The sequence below is a fragment of the Oncorhynchus keta genome, unplaced genomic scaffold (assembly GCF_023373465.1).
Source record: "Oncorhynchus keta strain PuntledgeMale-10-30-2019 unplaced genomic scaffold, Oket_V2 Un_contig_3344_pilon_pilon, whole genome shotgun sequence".
Classification (NCBI taxonomy): Eukaryota; Metazoa; Chordata; class Actinopteri; order Salmoniformes; family Salmonidae; genus Oncorhynchus; species Oncorhynchus keta.
Window position 1 is genome coordinate 1 of NW_026287205.1, and position 19,073 is coordinate 19,073.

At 45.7% G+C, this 19,073-nt stretch overlaps 1 protein-coding gene and 3 long non-coding RNA genes across 17 annotated transcripts; 1 reads left to right on the forward strand and 3 right to left on the reverse strand.

The window, feature by feature from the left end:
* The first annotated feature begins 130 nt into the window (after nt 1-130).
* On the forward strand, nt 131-6,492 carry LOC127923906 (CMRF35-like molecule 5). Its single transcript, XM_052508118.1, has 5 exons — nt 131-2,137; nt 2,250-2,447; nt 4,245-4,386; nt 4,973-5,087; nt 6,239-6,492. Exons 1-5 carry the CDS (start codon nt 1,876-1,878, stop codon nt 6,371-6,373), a joined length of 852 nt encoding a protein of 283 aa, XP_052364078.1. The 5' UTR covers nt 131-1,875; the 3' UTR covers nt 6,374-6,492.
* On the reverse strand, nt 4,976-6,814 carry LOC127923907 (uncharacterized). 10 transcript variants are annotated; one of them, XR_008116087.1, is made up of 6 exons: nt 6,489-6,609; nt 5,699-6,399; nt 5,483-5,617; nt 5,294-5,428; nt 5,185-5,238; nt 4,990-5,103 (listed from the first exon to the last, which is right to left on the reverse strand). It is a non-coding gene; the product is annotated as an uncharacterized LOC127923907 (long non-coding RNA). The 10 variants fall into 10 exon arrangements; XR_008116086.1 differs by having other exon boundaries at nt 5,070-5,130; XR_008116084.1 differs by lacking the exon at nt 4,990-5,103 and adding an exon at nt 6,669-6,814 and having other exon boundaries at nt 5,148-5,238; nt 6,489-6,578.
* A 6,350-nt stretch (nt 6,815-13,164) lies between these two features.
* LOC127923908 (uncharacterized) lies at nt 13,165-14,293 on the reverse strand. 3 transcript variants are annotated; one of them, XR_008116092.1, is made up of 5 exons: nt 14,178-14,293; nt 13,956-14,067; nt 13,567-13,900; nt 13,344-13,510; nt 13,165-13,231 (listed from the first exon to the last, which is right to left on the reverse strand). It is a non-coding gene; the product is annotated as an uncharacterized LOC127923908 (long non-coding RNA). The 3 variants fall into 3 exon arrangements; XR_008116094.1 differs by having other exon boundaries at nt 13,168-13,287; nt 13,344-13,454; XR_008116093.1 differs by having other exon boundaries at nt 13,168-13,287.
* A 2,376-nt stretch (nt 14,294-16,669) lies between these two features.
* LOC127923909 (uncharacterized) lies at nt 16,670-17,357 on the reverse strand. 3 transcript variants are annotated; one of them, XR_008116095.1, is made up of 3 exons: nt 17,164-17,357; nt 16,964-17,012; nt 16,670-16,771 (listed from the first exon to the last, which is right to left on the reverse strand). It is a non-coding gene; the product is annotated as an uncharacterized LOC127923909 (long non-coding RNA). The 3 variants fall into 3 exon arrangements; XR_008116096.1 differs by lacking the exon at nt 16,964-17,012 and adding an exon at nt 16,811-16,888 and having other exon boundaries at nt 16,671-16,771; nt 17,193-17,357; XR_008116097.1 differs by lacking the exon at nt 16,964-17,012 and adding an exon at nt 16,811-16,898 and having other exon boundaries at nt 16,671-16,771.
* Between the last annotated feature and the right edge of the window lie 1,716 nt (nt 17,358-19,073).

Here is a 19,073-nt window from a genome sequence, read left to right on the forward strand (position 1 = left end):
TGTCTCCCATCTTACTCATTACAGGGTTAAAGTTAGATTTGAGCAGGGTTAAAGTTAGATTTGAGCAGGGTTAAAGTAAGATTTGAGCAGGGTTAAAGTTAGATTTGAACAGGATTAAAGTTAGATTTGAGCAGGGTTAAAGTTAGATTTGAGCAGGGTTAAAGTTAGATTTATCCAGGGTTAAGGTTAGATTTATCCAGGGTTAAAGTTAGATTTATCCAGGGTTAATGTTAGATTCATCCAGGGTTAAAGTTAGATTTATCCAGGGTTAATGTTAGATTCATCCAGGGTTAATGTTAGATTCATCCAGGGTTAATGTAAGATTTGAGCAGGGTTAATGTAAGATTTGAGCAGGGTTAAAGTAAGATTTGAGCAGGGTTAAAGTAAGATTTGAGCAGGGTTAAAGTTAGATTTGAGCAGGGTTAAAGTTAGATTTGAGCAGGGTTAAAGTTAGATTTGAGCAGGGTTAAAGTTAGATTTGAGCAGGGTTAAAGTAAGATTTGAGCAGGGTTAAAGTTAGATTTGAGCAGGGTTAAAGTTAGATTTGAGCAGGGTTAAAGTAAGATTTGAGCAGGATTAAAGTTAGATTTGAGCAGGGTTAAAGTTAGATTTGAGCAGGGTTAAAGTTAGATTTGAGCAGGGTTAAAGTTAGATTTGAAAAGGGTTAAAGTTAGATTTGAGCAGGGTTAAAGTTAGATTTGAAAAGGGTTAAAGTTAGATTTGAGCAAGGTTCAAGTTAGATTTGAGCAGGGTTAAAGTAAGATTTGAGCAGGGTTAAAGTTAGATGTGAGCAGGGTTAAAGTAAGATCTGAGCAGGGTTAAAGTTAGATGTGAGCAGGGTTAATGTCAGATGTGAGCAGGGTTAATGTTAGATTTGAGCAGGGTTAATGTTAGATGTGAGCAGGGTTAATGTTAGATTTGAGCAGGGTTAATGTTAGATTTGAGCAGGGTTAAAGTTAGATTTGAAAAGGGTTAAAGTTAGATTTGAGCAGGGTTAAAGTTAGATTTGAAAAGGGTTAAAGTTAGATTTGAGCAAGGTTCAAGTTAGATTTGAGCAGGGTTAAAGTAAGATTTGAGCAGGGTTAAAGTTAGATGTGAGCAGGGTTAAAGTAAGATCTGAGCAGGGTTAAAGTTAGATGTGAGCAGGGTTAAAGTTAGATGTGAGCAGGGTTAATGTTAGATGTGAGCAGGATTAATGTTAGATTTGAGCAGGGTTAATGTTAGATGTGAGCAGGGTTAAAGTTAGATGTGAGCAGGGTTAATGTTAGATTTGAGCAGGGTTAATGTTAGATGTGAGCAGGGTTAATGTTAGATGTGAGCAGGGTTAATGTTAGATGTGAGCAGGGTTAAAGTTAGATGTGAGCAGGGTTAATGTTAGATGTGAGCAGGGTTAATGTTAGATTTGAGCAGGGTTAATGTTAGATGTGAGCAGGGTTAAAGTTAGATTTGAGCAGGGTTAATGTTAGATGTGAGCAGGGTTAATGTTAGATTTGAGCAGGGTTAATGTTAGATGTGAGCAGGGTTAATGTTAGATGTGAGTAGGGTTAATGTTAGATGTGAGCAGGGTTAATGTTAGATGTGAGCAGGGTTAATGTTAGATGTGAGCAGGGTTAATGTTAGATGTGAGCAGGGTTAATGTTAGATGTGAGCAGGGTTAATGTTAGATGTGAGCAGGGTTAATGTTAGATGTGAGTAGGGTTAATGTTAGATTTGAGCAGGGTTAATGTTAGATGTGAGCAGGGTTAATGTTAGATGTGAGCAGGGTTAAAGTTTATCTCACAGGTCATCAGTTGTGACTCTACTGTGTGTTTCTGTTTGACAGCTCTGTGTGTTGTGGAGTCAGCTGGCACTAAGGAAGTGGTGGGAGGACATGTCATGTTCGGCTGCTCGTTCACGTTGGCAGGAACCAACAACAAATACTTCTGCAAGGGGACATGTTCTGGTAAAGACATTCTGGTTAAAACTAATGGTAGCAAGAATGTAACTCAAGATCGATACAGTATAGAAGACAACAGAGATGGAGTCTTCTATGTGACCATCAAGAACCTGATGAAGACAGACTCTGGGACCTACTGGTGTGGAGTGGAGAGATATGGCCTAGACTCATACCAAGAGGTGCATCTCACAGTTACAGATGGTAAGTGAATTCTCCATATGAATTGTTATCTAGTAATTCACTTCCTGACTTATTTCCTGACATGAAGTTGTTTCAGTATTGGTGTTTATCTGTACTTTCTATTGACTCACAGCTCCTCCCACTTCTACAACCTCACCTGTCACCTCCCGACGCCATGTCTCCACATCCCTTCTAAACCTCTCTACAACCCTCCCAAACCTCTCTACAACATCCTCTAACCTCTCCACAACCCTCCCAAACCTCTCTCCAACATCCCCAAACACCTCCTCAACCCTCCCAAACCACATCAGTGGTCACCTATCAAGAGCTGGTATGATGAATCTCTCATCTTAGACATTACAATTAATATGTTGTGATATGAAATGCTGTAATGCTGGATGAAAATCAATTGTTCCTGTTCAATCATTGGACAAATGTCACTACTTCTCTCTCGCTTTCTCTTTTACTCAATCTCTCTCTATCTCTCTTTGTTTTCACTCAATCTCTCTCTATCTCTGACACCCCACCTCTCTGTCTGTTTCTCTCTCTCTCGTTCTTTTTCACTCCCTGTCTCTTTCTCTGTCCCTCTCTCTCCCTCTCATCTAGATTCTCCTCAATAGGAATACTCTCTTGCAGGACAGAGTGCTGTTAAGTTTCATGTATACTGATTTCAGTGGTGCCTAATATATAATGGTGTTCTATTATGTTGTAGCAGGGACTATGTTGTCATGGGGATGCAGGAAGTGATGCAACATTTGACGTTTTGGGAAAAGCAGCTGCTGACACCATGGTTACTTATGGTCACTATCTTACTCAGTCTCTTCCTTTATATTTATCATCCCATAACTAGCAAGATAGTGAAGTCTCTTCCTTTATATTTGTCATCCCATAACTAGCAAGATAGTGAAGTCTCTTCCTTTATATTTATCATCCCATAACTAGCAAGATAGTGAAGTCTCTTCCTTTATATTTATCATCCCATAACTAGCAAGATAGTGAAGTCTCTTCCTTTATATTTGTCATCCCATAACTAGCAAGATAGTGAAGTCTCTTCCTTTATATTTGTCATCCCATAACTAGCAAGATAGTGAAGTCTCTTCCTTTATATTTATCATCCCATAACTAGCAAGATAGTGAAGTCTCTTCCTTTATATTTATCATCCCATAACTAGCAAGATAGTGAAGTCTCTTCCTTTATATTTATCATCCCATAACTAGCAAGATAGTGAAGTTTCTTCCTTTATATTTATCATCCCATAACTAGCAAGATAGTGAAGTCTCTTCCTTTATATCTGTCATCCCATAACTAGCAAGATAGTGAAGTCTCATCCTTTATATTTATCATCCCATAACTAGCAAGATAGTGAAGTCTCTTCCTTTTTCACACCTTTATTTTCACTGCTCCGTCTGTCTGTCTTCTTGCCTGTTGGTCTGTCTGTCTTCTTGCCTGTCTGTCTGTCTTTCTGTCTGTCTGCCTTCTTGTCTGTCTGTCTGTCTGTCTGTCTGTCTGTCTGTCTGTCTGTCTGTCTGTCTTTCTGTCTTTCTGTCTGTCTTTCTGTCTGTCTGCCTTCTTGCCTGTCTGTCTGTCTGCCTTCTTGTCTGTCTGTCTCTCTCTGTCTGTCTGTCTGTCTGTCTGTCTGTCTGTCTGTCTGTCTGTCTGTCTGTCTGTCTGTCTGTCTGTCTGTCTGTCTTTCTGTCTGTCTGCCTTCTTGCCTGTCTGTCTGTCTTCATGCCTATCTTTCTGTCTGTCTGCCTTCTTGCCTGTCTTTCTGTCTTCCTGCCTTACTGAAAACCAACTGATCGAATGAACGTTGTAATTCATGTTATCTATAATCTATACAGTCCTGTCTGTCTGTAGGACCATACAACTGACTACCATCCAATCTATCTTATCTTATTGACTGATCTATCCACCAGTCTACCATCCAACCGACCAAAATGACAGTTGTATCCATCTATGATATTTATAGTCTGGAAAGCATCGGGTTTGCAAAAATCTGGTTATTTTAGCAAACTGACCTGCTTTGTTCAACCCTCATAAAGTCTCTCCTCCTGTCTGTGGTCAGGTCTGATGGTATCTATGATATATACAGTACTCTGTAAAGTCTCTCCTCCTGTCTGTGGTCAGGTCTGATGGTGTGGACCAGTGTTGGTCTGGTAGTCATGGTGACAGTGTTAGGTCTGGTCCTGCTCCTGTTCTACAGACAGAGGAGAGGAACCAGGGAACACCACCAGTCTCCTCCAACACACAACCTGACCCTGCTGGAGAGGTGAGAGATACAAGGAGGGGTGTGTGTGTGTGTGTGTGTGTGTGTGTGTGTGTGTGTGTGTGTGTGTGTGTGTGTGTGTGTGTGTGTGTGTGTGTGTGTGTGTGTGTGTGTGTGTGTGTGTGTGTGTGTGTGTGTGTGTGTGTGTGTGTGTGTGTGTGTGTCTCCATGATAACTTGTAGTGTAGAGGTGATAGACAGGGAGGTGGTAAACTAAACATTAAGGGTTGAGTGTGTGAGTCTACAGCCTCTAGTGGGATTCTACTGTAGTCTGTTATCAGTCCTCAATCTGTCAACTGGAAGAACCTCCTACAAACAACACTTGTTCATTAGACAGCTCAGTTTCAACACATGATGGATTCTCAGACTCATAGGCTGCGTTTACACAGGCAGCCCAATTCTGATCTTAATGATGGGTCTTTTGACCAATCACATTATATATTTAGCCAAATAAAGGGCTGCCTGTGTAAATGCAGCCATATTAACAATGTAGTTCTTCATTGACATGTTTTGGTTTGAACCTTGACTCACGTTGGTTTTCCATATTGACCATGTATGTATGTAGTAATCCTCATTGGTTCTTTATGCAGGTTGTCTGTGTGTACGAGGAGATCAGAGACAGACAGACAGACACACTTCCTGTGGTCATCTCTTCAGTCTACTCTACTGTCAAATCACCTACCAACTCTACAATCTACCCTACTGGTCATTCCTCTACAACCTGCCCTGCTGGCCAAGCCTCTACAACCTACCCTGCTGGCCAAGCCTCTACAATCTACCCTGCTGGCCAAGCCTCTCTAACCTACCCTGCTGGCCAAGCCTCTACAACCTACCCTGCTGGCCAAGCCTCTACAACCTACCCTGCTGGCCAAGCCTCTACAACCTACCCTGCTGGCCAAGCCTCCTACAACCTACCCTGCTGGCCAAGCCTCTACAACCTACCCTGCTGGCCAAGCCTCTACAACCTACCCTGCTGGCCAAGCCTCTACAACCTACCCTGCTGGCCAAGCCTCTACAACCTACCCTGCTGGCCAAGCCTCTACAACCTACCCTGCTGGCCAAGCCTCTACAACCTACCCTGCTGACCAAGCCTCTACAACCTACCCTGCTGGCCAAGCCTCTACAACCTACCCTGCTGGCCAAGCCTCTACAACCTACCCTGCTGACCAAGCCTCTACAACCTACCCTGCTGGCCAAGCCTCTACAACCTACCCTGCTGGCCAAGCCTCTACAACCTACCCGGCTGGCCGAGCCTCTACAACCTACCCTGCTGGCCAAGCCTCTACAACCTACCCGGCTGGCCGAGCCTCTACAACCTACCCTGCTGGCCAAGCCTCTACAACCTACCCTGCTGGCCAAGCCTCTACAACCTACCCTGCTGGCCAAGCCTCTACAACCTACCCTGCTGGCCAAGCCTCTACAACCTACCCTGCTGGCCGAGCCTCTACAACCTACCCTGCTAGCTCTGCCACAGGTCTTCCACAGATTCATGTGTAACTGCATAGGTGGAGTGTGTTTGAAAGTGGGCGTTGACACATAAGTGGGAAGAGCAACATCAATGGGTCTATGGAAAACAGCTAAACAACAAACTGCCCAGCTAATTGGGCAGTTTGTTGGCCACTTAATGTCTATTTGAGTGGCTGCTTGCTGCTTCCTTGTAGTATTTTAGCTAACCCTAACTCTTTTCCTAACCTTAACCTGATTTTCCTAACCTGTCACGTTATCCTGAATGGCAATGTACATTTTCCTAACCTGCTATTTTATTTCTACTAACCTCCCACGTTAATTATCCTAACCTGCCATGTTATTCTACTGTTGACTTCCCAAAGATGATATAAATCCATATTCTACTGCAGATCAACCAGCTTCTCTCATCTACTCCAGTGTGGATCTACCTACAGATTCTAGAGTCTCTTCATGTCCTCCAACAGCCAGTGGAAACCAGGATGATTCCATCTATTCTACAGCCCAGCTACCCAAAGATACTGTAGAATCTACAAGATACCCTGCTGTGCACCTCTCTAAAGACACTCCAGAAGATGCCCTCTACTCTACAGCCCAGCTACCCACAATAATGTAGAATCTACAAGATACCCTGCTGTGCACCTCTCTAAAGACACTCCAGAAGATGCCATCTACTCTGCAGCCCAGCTACCCAAAGATACTGTAGAATCTACTAGATACCCTGCTGTGCACCTCTCTAAAGACACTCCAGAAGACACCATCTACTCTACAGCTCAGCTACCCAAAGATACTGTAGAATCTACAAGATACCCTGCTGTGCACCTCTCTAAAGACACTCCAGAAGATGCCCTCTACTCTACAGCTCAGCTACCCACAATAATGTAGTACTATAGAATATATACAAGGAATGTGTCCCAAATGACACCCTATTATCTATCCCCCATATGGACCCTGGTCAAAGGCAGTGCTCTATAGGGAACAAGGTGCCATCTGGGAAGAAGAGAAGCTCCCTGTAGAGAGATTTACATTTACATTTAAGTCATTTAGCAGACGCTCTTATCCAGAGCGACTTACAAATTGGTGCATTCACCTTATGACATCCAGTGGAACAGCCACTTTACAATAGTGCATCTAAATCTTTTAGGGGGGGTGAGAAGGATTACTTATCCTATCCTAGGTATTCCTTAAAGAGGTGGGGTTTCAGGTAGAAGGTGGTGATTGACTCCGCTGTCCTGGCGTCGTGAGGGAGTTTGTTCCACCATTGGGGGGCCAGAGCAGCGAACAGTTTTGACTGGGCTGAGCGGGAACTGTACTTCCTCAGTGGTAGGGAGGCGAGCAGGCCAGAGGTGGATGAACGCAGTGCCCTTGTTTGGGTGTAGAGCCTGATCAGAGCCTGGAGGTACTGAGGTGCCGTTCCCCTCACAGCTCCGTAGGCAAGCACCATGTTCTTGTAGCGGATGCGAGCTTCAACTGGAAGCCAGTGGAGACGTGAGAGTGACGTGAGAGAACGTGAGAGAACTTGGGAAGGTTGAACACCAGACGGGCTGCGGCGTTCTGGATGAGTTGTAGGGGTTTAATGGCACAGGCAGGGAGCCCAGCCAACAGCGAGTTGCAGTAATCCAGACGGGAGATGACAAGTGCCTGGATTAGGACCTGCGCCGCTTCCTGTGTGAGGCAGGGTCGTACTCTGCGGATGTTGTAGAGCATGAACCTACAGGAACGGGCCACCGCCTTGATGTTAGTTGAGAACGACAGGGTGTTGTCCAGGATCACGCCAAGGTTCTTAGCGCTCTGGGAGGAGGACACAATGGAGTTGTCAACCGTGATGGCGAGATCATGGAACGGGCAGTCCTTCCCCGGGAGGAAGAGCAGCTCCGTCTTGCCGAGGTTCAGCTTGAGGTGGTGATCCGTCCTCCACACTGATATGTCTGCCAGACATGCAGAGATGCGATTCGCCACCTGGTCATCAGAAGGGGGAAAGGAGAAGATGAATTGTGTGTCGTCTGCATAGCAATGATAGGAGAGACCATGTGAGGTTATGACAGAGCCAAGTGACTTGGTGTATAGCGAGAATAGGAGAGGGCCTAGAACAGAGCCCTGGGGGACACCAGTGGTGAGAGCGCGTGGTGAGGAGACAGATTCTCGCCACGCCACCTGGTAGGAGCGACCTGTAAGGTAGGACGCAATCCAAGCGTGGGCCGCGCCGGAGATGCCCAACTCGGAGAGGGTGGAGAGGAGGATCTGATGGTTCACAGTATCGAAGGCAGCCGATAGGTCTAGAAGGATGAGAGCAGAGGAAGAAGGGTTGTCACCACAGAGCCGCCATCTTGGAATGACATTAAAAAACAATCCCTTTCATGTTTCAAATCCTCCTTGACACATTGTATTAAAACAGCTCATGTGGTTTTACTGTATATAATGTATGTAAAATATGAACATCTGGCTTTAAAATCACTTTTATCTCCAGATTTTGTGAAAGTCAACCAACATCATTGTAAATATTTGTGTAAATATGAATTATGTGTTTGTCAAATCTTGTCTTCATTTAGTCTGTTATAATAATGAAGACAGTAATACCATAAGAGTCCGTTCTACCTTTGAGATTTACATATCTATTGTGTATGTATATACACTGTGCCTTTTAAAGCATTTCATTAAAACATCAAAATAGTCAAGTGCGTGTTTATGTGTGTGTGTGTTTCTTTATGTGCTTGAGTGTGTGTGTAGTGTGTGTCTGCCAGTGTGTGTGTGTAGTGTGTGTTTGTCAGTGTGTGTGTGTTTGTTTATGTGCTTGAGTTTGTGTTTGTAGTGTGTGTTTGTCAGTGTGTTTCTAGTGTGTGTGTGTGTGTGTGTGTGTGTGTGTGTGTGTGTGTGTGTGTGTGTGTATGTGTGTGTGTGTGTGTGATTGTCAGTGTGTTTGTGCACATGTAAAGAAAGAGGAAGAGTCTTCTAGACTTGAACCGCCTGACTGACACACCACAGAGAGAGCAGACTCGTAGTGTGACAGCAGTACTGTACGGTGTAGTGAAGGTACTGTAGCAGGAGTAGTGTAGTGAAGGTACTGTAGCAGGAGTAGTGTAGTGAAGGTATTGGAGCAGGAGTACTGTACGGTGTAGTGAAGGTACTGTAGCAGGAGTAGTGTAGTGAAGGTACTGTAGCAGGAGTAGTGTAGTGAAGGTATTGGAGCAGGAGTACTGTACGGTGTAGTGAAGGTACTGTAGCAGGAGTAGTGTAGTGAAGGTACTGTAGCAGGAGTAGTGTAGTGAAGGTATTGGAGCAGGAGTACTGTACGGTGTAGTGAAGGTACTGTAGCAGGAGTAGTGTAGTGAAGGTACTGTAGCAGGAGTAGTGTAGTGAAGGTACTGTAGCAGGAGTAGTGTAGTGAAGGTACTGTAACAGGAGTAGTGTACGGTGTAGTGAAGGTACTGTGAAAGAAGTAGTGAAGGTACTGTGACAGGAGTAGTGTAGGGTGTAGTGAAGGTACTGTAACAGGAGTAGTGTAGTGAAGGTACTGTAACAGGAGTAGTGTAAGGTGTAGTGAAGGTACTGTAACAGGAGTAGTGTAGGGTGTAGTGAAGGTACTGTAACAGGAGTAGTGTAGTGAAGGTACTGTGACAGGAGTAGTGTAGGGTGTAGTGAAGGTACTGTGACAGGAGTAGTGAAGGTACTGTGACACGAGTAGTGTACGGTGTAGTGAAGGTACTGTAACAGGAGTAGTGTAGGGTGTAGTGAAGGTACTGTAACAGGAGTAGTGAAGGAACTGTGACAGGAGTAGTGTAGGGTGTAGTGAAGGTACTGTAACAGGAGTAGTGTAGGGTGTAGTGAAGGTACTGTAACAGGAGTAGTGTAGGGTGTAGTGAAGGTACTGTAACAGGAGTAATGTAGGGTGTAGTGACGGTACTGTAACAGGAGTAGTGTAGGGTGTAGTGAAGGTACTGTAACAGGAGTAGTGCAGGGTGTAGTGAAGGTACTGTAACAGGAGTAGTGTACGGTGTAGTGAAGGTACTGTGAAAGGAGTAGTGAAGGTACTGTGACAGGAGTAGTGTAGGGTGTTATGAAGGTACTGTAACAGGAGTAGTGTAGTGAAGGTACTGTAACAGGAGTAGTGTAAGGTGTAGTGAAGGTACTGTAACAGGAGTAGTGTAGGGTGTAGTGAAGTTACTGTAACAGGAGTAGTGTAGGGTGTAGTGAAGGTACTGTAACAGGAGTAGTGAAGGAACTGTGACAGGAGTAGTGTAGGGTGTAGTGAAGGTACTGTAACAGGAGTAGTGTAGGGTGTAGTGAAGGTACTGTAACAGGAGTAATGTAGGGTGTAGTGACGGTACTGTAACAGGAGTAGTGTAGGGTGTAGTGAAGGTACTGTAACAGGAGTAGTGCAGGGTGTAGTGAAGGTACTGTAACAGGAGTAGTGTAGGGTGTAGTGAAGGTACTGTGAAAGGTGTAGTGAAGGTACTGTAACAGGAGTAGTGTAGTGAAGGTACTGTAACAGGAGTAGTGTAAGGTGTAGTGAAGGTACTGTGACAGGAGTAGTGTAGGGTGTAGTGAAGGTACTGTAACAGGAGTAGTGTAGTGAAGGTACTGTGACAGGAGTAGTGTAGGGTGTAGTGAAGGTACTGTGACAGGAGTAGTGAAGGTACTGTGACACGAGTAGTGTACGGTCTAGTGAAGGTACTGTAACAGGAGTAGTGTAGGGTGTAGTGAAGGTACTGTAACAGGAGTAGTGAAGGTACTGTGACAGGAGTAGTGTAGGGTGTAGTGAAGGTACTGTAACAGGAGTAATGTAGGGTGTAGTGACGGTACTGTAACAGGAGTAGTGTAGGGTGTAGTGAAGGTACTGTAACAGGAGTAGTGAAGGTACTGTGAAAGGAGTAGTGAAGGTACTGTGACAGGAGTAGTGTAGGGTGTAGTGAAGGTATTGTGAAAGGAGTAGTGTAGGGTGTAGTGAAGGTACTGTAACAGGAGTAGTGTAGGGTGTAGTGTAGGCTCTGGAGAGTCTTACGGTTGTGGGCCGAGCAGTTGCCTTACCATGCGGTGATACAGCCCGTCAGGATGCTCTCGATTGTGCATCTGTAAAAGTTTGTGAGTGTTTTCGGTGACAAGCCAAATTTCTTCAACCTCCTGAGGTTGCGCCCTCTTCACCACGCTGTCTGTGTGGGTGGACCATTTCAGTTTGTCCGTGATTTGTACACAGAGGAACTTAAAACTTTCCACCTTCTCCTCTGCCGTCCCGTCGATGTGGATAGGGGGGTGGTCCGTCTGCTCTTTCCTGAAGTCCACGATCATCTCCTTTGCTTTGTTGACGTTGAGTGGGAGATATTTTCCTGACACCACACTCCGAGGGTCCTCTCCTCCTCCCTGTAGACCATCTTGTTGTTGTTGGTAATCAAGCCTACCACTATAGTGTCGTCTGCAAACTTGATGATTGAGTTGGAGGCGTACATGGCCACCCAGTCATGGGTGAACAGGGAGTACAGGAGAGGGCTGAGAACGCACCCTTGTGGGGCCCCAGTGTTGAGGATCAGCAGGGTGGAGATGTTGTTTCCTACCCTCATCACCTGGGGGCAGCCCATCAGAAAGTCCAGGACCAGTTGCACAGGGGCGGGATCGAGACCCAGGGTCTCGAGCTTAATGACGAGTTTGGAGGGTTCTATGGTGTTAAATGCTGAGCTGTAGTCGATGAACAGCATTCTTACATAGGTATTCCTCTTGTCCAAATAAGATAGGGCAGTGTGCAGTGTGATTGTGATTGAGTCGTCTGTGGACCTATTGGGGCGGTAAGCAATTGGAGTGGGTGTAGGGTATCAGGTTGGGTGGAGGTGATATGGTCCATGACTAGTCTCTCAAAGCACTTCATGATGACAGAAGTGAGCTCTATGGGGCGATAGTCATTTAGCTCAGTTACCTCGGCTTTCTTGGGAACAGGAACAATGGTGGCCCTCTGGAAGCATGTGGGCACAGCAGACTGGGATAGGGACTGATTGAATATGTCCGTAAACACACCAGCCACCCGGTCTGCGCTCTGAGGACACGTCTATGGATGCCGTCTGGGCCGGCAGCCTTGCGAGGGTTAACACGTTTAAATGTTTTACTCACGTTGGCCACGGTGAAGGAGAGCCCACAGGTTTTGGTAGCGGGCCGTGTCAGTGGCACTGTTTTGTCCTCAAACACAGTGCCACTGCTGCTATGGTGACCAGTGAGCTGAGAAGCAAAGACTTTCAGTGTTTCCCTAATGCTGCCATCAATCCACAGTTTCTGGTTAGGGAAGGTTTTAATAGTCACAATGGGTACAACGTCACCGATGCAATTACTAAGAAAATCACTCACCGAGTCAGTGCATACATCAATGTTGTTGTCTTAGGTTATATCCCAGTCCACATGATCGAAGCAATCATGAAGCGTGGAATCCGATTGGTCGGACCAGCGTTGAACAGACCTGAGCACGGGCGTTTCCTGTTTTAGTTTCTGTCTATAGGCTGGGAGCAACAACAGTGGAGTTATGGTCAGATTTGCCAACAGGAGGGTGGGGGAGGGCTTTGTATGTGTCGCAGAAGTTAGAGTAGCAATGATCCAGAATGCTGCCAGTTCGAGTTGCGCATTTGATATGCTGATAAAATTTAGCGAGCCTTGTTTTCAGATTAGCTTTGTTAGGTCAGGTGTACAGAAGGACTTGAGCGCCTGTATGTTGTTATGATTACACCATGAGTCATTAATTAAAAAGGCATACACCCCCGCCCTTCTTCTTACCAGAGAGATGCTTGTTTCTGTCGGCGCGATGCGTGAAGAAACCAGGTGGCTGTACCGACTCTGACAACATATTCAGAGTGAGCCATGTTTCCGTGAAACAGAGAATGTTACAGTCTCTGATGTCTCTCTGGAAGGCAACCCTTACTCGAATTTCATCGAACTTGTTGTCAACGGACTGGACATTGGCGAGTAGTATACTCGGGAGCGGAGAGCGATGTGCCTACGAAGCCTGACCAAAAGACCGCCCCGTCTGCCCCTTCGGTTGTTTTGGGTCGTCTACTGGGATCAGATCCATTATCCTGGGTGGTGGTCCGAACAGAGGATCCGCTTCGGGAAAGTCGTATTCCTGGTCGTTATGTTGGTAAGTTGACGTTGCTCTGATATCCAATAGTTCCTCCCGGCTGTATGTAATAAGACTTCAGATTTCCTGGGGTCACAATGTAAGAAATAATACATAAAAAACAGAACACTGCATAGTTTGCTAAGAACGTGAAGCAAGGCAGCCATCTCTGTCAGCGCCATCTTACCTTCAGTAAAGACTCTGATTCTAGTAACCCCCAGACACTCCCCAACAGCTGTAGACACCTCATAATGTACTGCACCATTAAACACTCTGCTACATAGTCTACTACTGTAGACACCTCATAATGTACTGCACCATTAAACACTCTGCTACATAGTCTACTACTGTAGACACCTCATAATGTACTGCACCATTAAACACTCTGCTACATAGTCCACTACTGTAGACACCTCATAATGTACTGCATCATTAACACTCTGCTACATAGTCTACTACTGTAGACACCTCATAATGTACTGCACCATTAAACACTCTGCTACATAGTCTACTACTGTAGACACCTCATAATGTACTGCACCATTAAACACTCTGCTACATAGTCTACTACTGTAGACACCTCATAATGTACTGCACCATTAAACACTCTGTTACATAGTCTACTACTGTAGACACCTCATAATGTACTGCACCATTAAACACTCTGCTACATAGTCTACTACTGTAGACACCTCATAATGTACTGCACCATTAAACACTCTGCTACATAGTCTACTACTGTAGACACCTCATAATGTACTGCACCATTAAACACTCTGCTACATAGTCTACTACTGTAGACACCTCATAATGTACTGCATCATTAACACTCTGCTACATAGTCTACTACTGTAGACACCTCATAATGTACTGCACCATTAAACACTCTGCTACATAGTCTACTACTGTAGACACCTCATAATGTACTGCATCATTAACACTCTGCTACATAGTCTACTACTGTAGACACCTCATAATGTACTGCATCATTAACACTCTGCTACATAGTCTACTACTGCAGACACCTCATAATGTACTGCACCATTAAACACTCTGCTACATAGTCTACTACTGTAGACACCTCATAATGTACTGCACCATTAAACACTCTGCTACATAGTCTACTACTGTAGACACCTCATAATGTACTGCACCATTAACACTCTGCTACATAGTCTACTACTGTAGACACCTCATAATGTACTGCACCATTAACACTCTGCTACATAGTCTACTACTGTAGACACCTCATAATGTACTGCACCATTAAACACTCTGCTACATAGTCTACTACTGTAGACACCTCATAATGTACTGCACCATTAAACACTCTGCTACATAGTCTACTACTGTCACTGATCTGTTCGGAACAGAATGAATTAATGTTGTCATTTGTTCATGTTTTCATGTTGTCATTTAGTCATTCATTTGTGCTTTTAAATAATTAATTTATTTGATCGTTCATTTGTTAATTAGTTCAAATATTCATTTAATAATGAATTCATTTGTTTGTTCATTATTCATATTTTTTTTCATATCGTGTATTAATTTATTTGTTCGTTCATTAATCATTCGCTAATTAAATAATCTGTTCATTCACTATTTAGTTAGTCAGTCCGTCCGTTCATTCATTATTTGTTTGTTAATTCATTCAAATTTTTATTGATTTAAAAAAAAATATATTATTTTAATTTGTTCATATATTCATTCATGTATTTTTTGTTTGTTCCTTCATTCATCATTCGTTAGTTCAAATCATCTGTTTGTTTATTTGTTATGTTGTTTGTCAGTCATTACATTCAGGACGTCCATTCATTCATTCATCATTCGTTAGTTCAAATCATCTGTTTGTTTATTTGTTATGTTGTTTGTCAGTCATTACATTCAGCACGTCCATTCATTCATTCATCATTCGTTAGTTCAAATCATCTGTTTGTTTATTTGTTATGTTGTTTGTCAGTCATTACATTCAGCACGTCCATTCATTCATTCATCATTCGTTAGTTCAAATCATCTGTTTGTTTATTTGTTATGTTGTTTGTCAGTCCACTGTACACATGTACCACTGTCACTAGACACACAGAGCTGAGATGGAGGGACAGATGGAGAGAGAGAGAGATGAAGGGAGAGAGAGATGGAGGGAGAGAGAGATGGAGGGAGAGAGAGATGGAGGGAGAGAGAGATGAAGGGAGAGAGAGATGGAGGGAGAGAGAGATGAAGGGAGAGAGAGAGATGAGGGAGAGAGAGATGGAGGGAGAGAGAGATGAAGGGAGAGAGAGAGATGAGGGAGAGAGAGATGAGGGAGAGAGAGATGGAGGGAGAGAGAGATGAAGGGAGAGAGAGAGATGGAGGGAGAGAGAGATGAGGGAGAGAGAGATGGAGGGACAGATGAAAGGAGAGAGAGATGAAGGGAGAGAGAGATGGAGGGAGAGAGAGATGAAGGGAGAGAGACATGGAGGGAGAGAGAGATGAAGGGAGAGAGAGATTAAGGGAGAGAGAGATGAAGGGAGAGAGAGATGGAGGGAGAGAGAGATGAAGGGAGAGAGAGATGGAGGGAGAGAGAGATGGAGGGAGAGAGAGATGAAGGGAGAGAGAGATGAAGGGAGAGAGAGATGGAGGGAGAGAGATGGAGAGAGAAAGAGATGGAGGGAGAGAGAGATGGAGGGAGAGAGAGATGAAGGGAGAGAGAGATGAAGGGAGAGAGAGATGGAGGGAGAGAGAGATTAAGGGAGAGAGAGATGAAGGGAGAGAGATGGAGGGAGAGAGAGATGGAGGGAGAGAGAGATGGAGGGAGAGAGAGATGAAGGGAGAGAGAGATGAAGGGAGAGAGAGATGGAGGGAGAGAGAGATGGAGGGAGAGAGAGATGAAGGGAGAGAGAGATGAAGGGAGAGAGAGATGGAGGGAGAGAGAGATGGAGGGAGAGAGAGATTAAGGGAGAGAGAGATGAAGGGAGAGAGAGAGGGAGGGAGAGAGAGATGAAGGGAGAGAGAGATGAAGGGAGAGAGAGATGGAGGGAGAGAGAGATTAAGGGAGAGAGAGATGAAGGGAGAGAGAGATGAAGGGAGAGAGAGATGGAGGGAGAGAGAGATGGAGGGAGAGAGAGATTAAGGGAGAGAGAGATGGAGGGAGAGAGAGATTAAGGGAGAGAGAGATGAAGGGAGAGAGAGATGGAGGGAGAGAGAGATGGAGGGAGGTCGCCCTCCAGTGGTAGAATAACTCTGTTTCTCTCCTCTGTAGAGAGAATAACTCTGTTTCTCTCCTCTGTAGACAGAATAACTCTGTTTCTCTTCTCTGTTGACAGCCTCCAGTCTGCATGAGTGTATGAATGTGTTTCTGTGCTATGATCTATACAGGACTCTCTCACTCTCTTTTCTCACTGATCTCATTTTCTCTCTCTCTCTCTCTCTACTGTGCGATGTAGGAACAAAGATGTGATTGGTTAAGGAGGAAGAGGGAGGGGCTGTCAGACATAACATGTGGTAGGAGGGTTTGAACTAGTAGAGAGAGTGAGCGAGATGCAGAAATAGGGAACTACATAGTTGTAAGACTGCAAAGAGTGAGTGAGAGAGAGAGGGAGGGCAGAGAGAGAACATAAAGTACATGAAGTTTGTATTTAAGTTCCTAAAAGTAGAGAAGAACGGAGAAAGTTACAGACTTGGACACACAACATTATATCAGAACCTATAGACACCTGGACCAACCTGGAGAGAACACAGCATTATATCAGAACAGACCTGAGAGAACACAACATTATATCAGGACCTATAGACACCTGGAGAGAACACAACATTATATCAGGACCTATAGACACCTGGAGAGAACACAACATTATATCAGGACCTATAGACACCTGGAGAGAACACAGCATTATATCGGGACCTATAGACACCTGGAGAGAACACAACATTATATCAGGACCTATAGACACCTGGAGAGAACACAACATTATATCAGGACCTATAGACACCTGGAGAGAACACAGCATTATATCAGGATCTAGACACCTGAGAGAGAACATAAACATATCAGGACCTATAGACACCTGGAGAGAACACAGCATTATATCAGGACCTATAGACACCTGGAGAGAACACAACATTATATCAGGATCTATAGACACCTCAGGACCTATCAGGATCTATAGGACACCTGGAGAGAACACAACATTATATCAGGACCTATAGACACCTGGAACAACCTGAGAACACAACATTATATCAGGACCTAGACACCTGGAGAGAACACAGCATTATATCAGGACCTATAGACACCTGGAGAGAACACAGCATTATATCAGGACCTATAGACACCTGGAGAGAACACAACATTATATCAGGACCTATAGACACCTGGAGAGAACACAGCATTATATCAGGACCTATAGACACCTGGAGAGAACACAGCATTATATCAGGACCTATAGACACCTGGAGCATTATATCAGGACCTAAAACTGGGAGAGAACACAACATTATATCAGGACCTATAGACACCTGGAAGAGAACACAACATTATATCAGGACCTTAGACACCTGGAGAGAACACAGCATTATATCACGTGTGTTACTCAGAATAACGCACCTTCTAAATCGAGTTAGCAGGAGCATACAACCCCACTTTGGCGGTCGAGGAGCGCGTCCAGCAGCATGCGACCATGTTGCAACGTCTCGGCACCCCCATGGATCCCGTGCTGCAGATGATGGACCGATGGGAGAGAGTTCTGCCAGCACCACCACCACTCCAACAGGCACCACAGTTCACCCCTCCTTCACCTGGTCCCAGTGGGATTCGGCTCGCGCTCCCGAGGGAGTATGATGGGACGGCTGCCGGATGCCTGGGGTTCCTATTCCAGCTGGAACTCTACCTGGCGACCATCCACCCAGCTCCTTCGGGACGTGAGAGCGTGTCCGCCCTCTTCTCCTGTCTCTCAGGAAAGGAAAGCCAACCTGGGACAGGGCCAACGCCGTATGGGAAAGCTGGGAGAGGGCCAACGCCGTATGGGTAAGCCCTGGAGAGGGCCAATGCTGTATGGGAAAGCCCTGGAGTGGGCCAGCGCCGTATGGGAAAGCCCTGGAGTGGGCCAATGCCGTATGGGAAAGCCCTGGGTGGGCCAACGCCGTATGGGAAAGCCCTGGAGTGGGCCAACGCCATGGGGAAGCCCTGGAGTGGGCCCAACGCGTATGGGAAAGCCCTGGGGTGGGCCAACGCCGTATGGGAAAGCCCTGGAGAGGGCCAACGCCGTATGGGAAAGCCCTGGAGAGGGGCCAACGCCGTATGGGAACGCCCTCCTGGAGAGGGGCCAACGCCGTATGGGGGAAGAAGAAGCGGTGTAGGACCATTACGCAGAGATGGATGTGTTCCAGTTGAGCGACGATGAGCGCACAGGAGTTCGCCTCTGACTTCCGGACCCTGGCAACCAGCGCAGGATGGAGCGACAAGGCCCAGATCGATCACTACTGGTGCAGTCTGCGCTAGGACGTCCGTCAGGAGTTGGCCTGCAGGGACAACACTCTCAGGTTGGACCAGCTGGTGGAGCTGTCCATCCGGCTGGATAACCTACCAGCTGGCGGATGTCCGGATCGGAGCCTGTAAGTTCCATCCCCCAGCACCACTGCTCCAACGCCCATGAAGCTGGGAGGTGCTGCGCTTAGAGGCGATCGGAGGAGGAGCCGTTCCCTGCACCATCTGTGGCCACAGAGGGCACACTGCTGGCCGATGCTGGGGAGGTTCCTCTGGGAGTCGAGGCTGCAGGCAGGGCACTCTCGTGTCACCCCAGGTGAGTCGGCACCAGGCTCACTCAGAGCCCCCTGTTGATCGCATGTTTTTGTATACATTTTCCTGGGTTTTCCCCGCATTCCCAGCACAAGGCGCTCATAGATTCCGGCGCAGATGGGAATTTTATTGACAGAGCATTTGCCCATAGTTTAGGGATCCCCATTGTTCCTGTGGGTATTCCCTTCCCTGTACGCCTTAGATAGTCGTCCATTAGGGTCAGGGCTAACTAGGAGGCCACCGCACCACTGGGCATGGTTATGCAGGAGGTCACAAGGAGAGAATTAGTCTTTTCCTTTTTGATTCTCTTGCGTTTCCCATGACACTATAAACCCCACTAATCCTTCTCACCCCCCTTAAAGGTTTGGCA

Bases quoted from the DNA above. Each gene is read 5' to 3' on its own strand.
- LOC127923906 (XM_052508118.1), top strand. From the start codon at position 1,876: ATGTTCGGCTGCTCGTTCACGTTGGCAGGAACCAACAACAAATACTTC. The intron at 2,138-2,249 runs GTAAGTGAATTC...ATTGACTCACAG, and splicing joins GCATCTCACAGTTACAGATG to CTCCTCCCACTTCTACAACC. The intron at 4,387-4,972 runs GTGAGAGATACA...TTCTTTATGCAG, and splicing joins AACCTGACCCTGCTGGAGAG to GTTGTCTGTGTGTACGAGGA.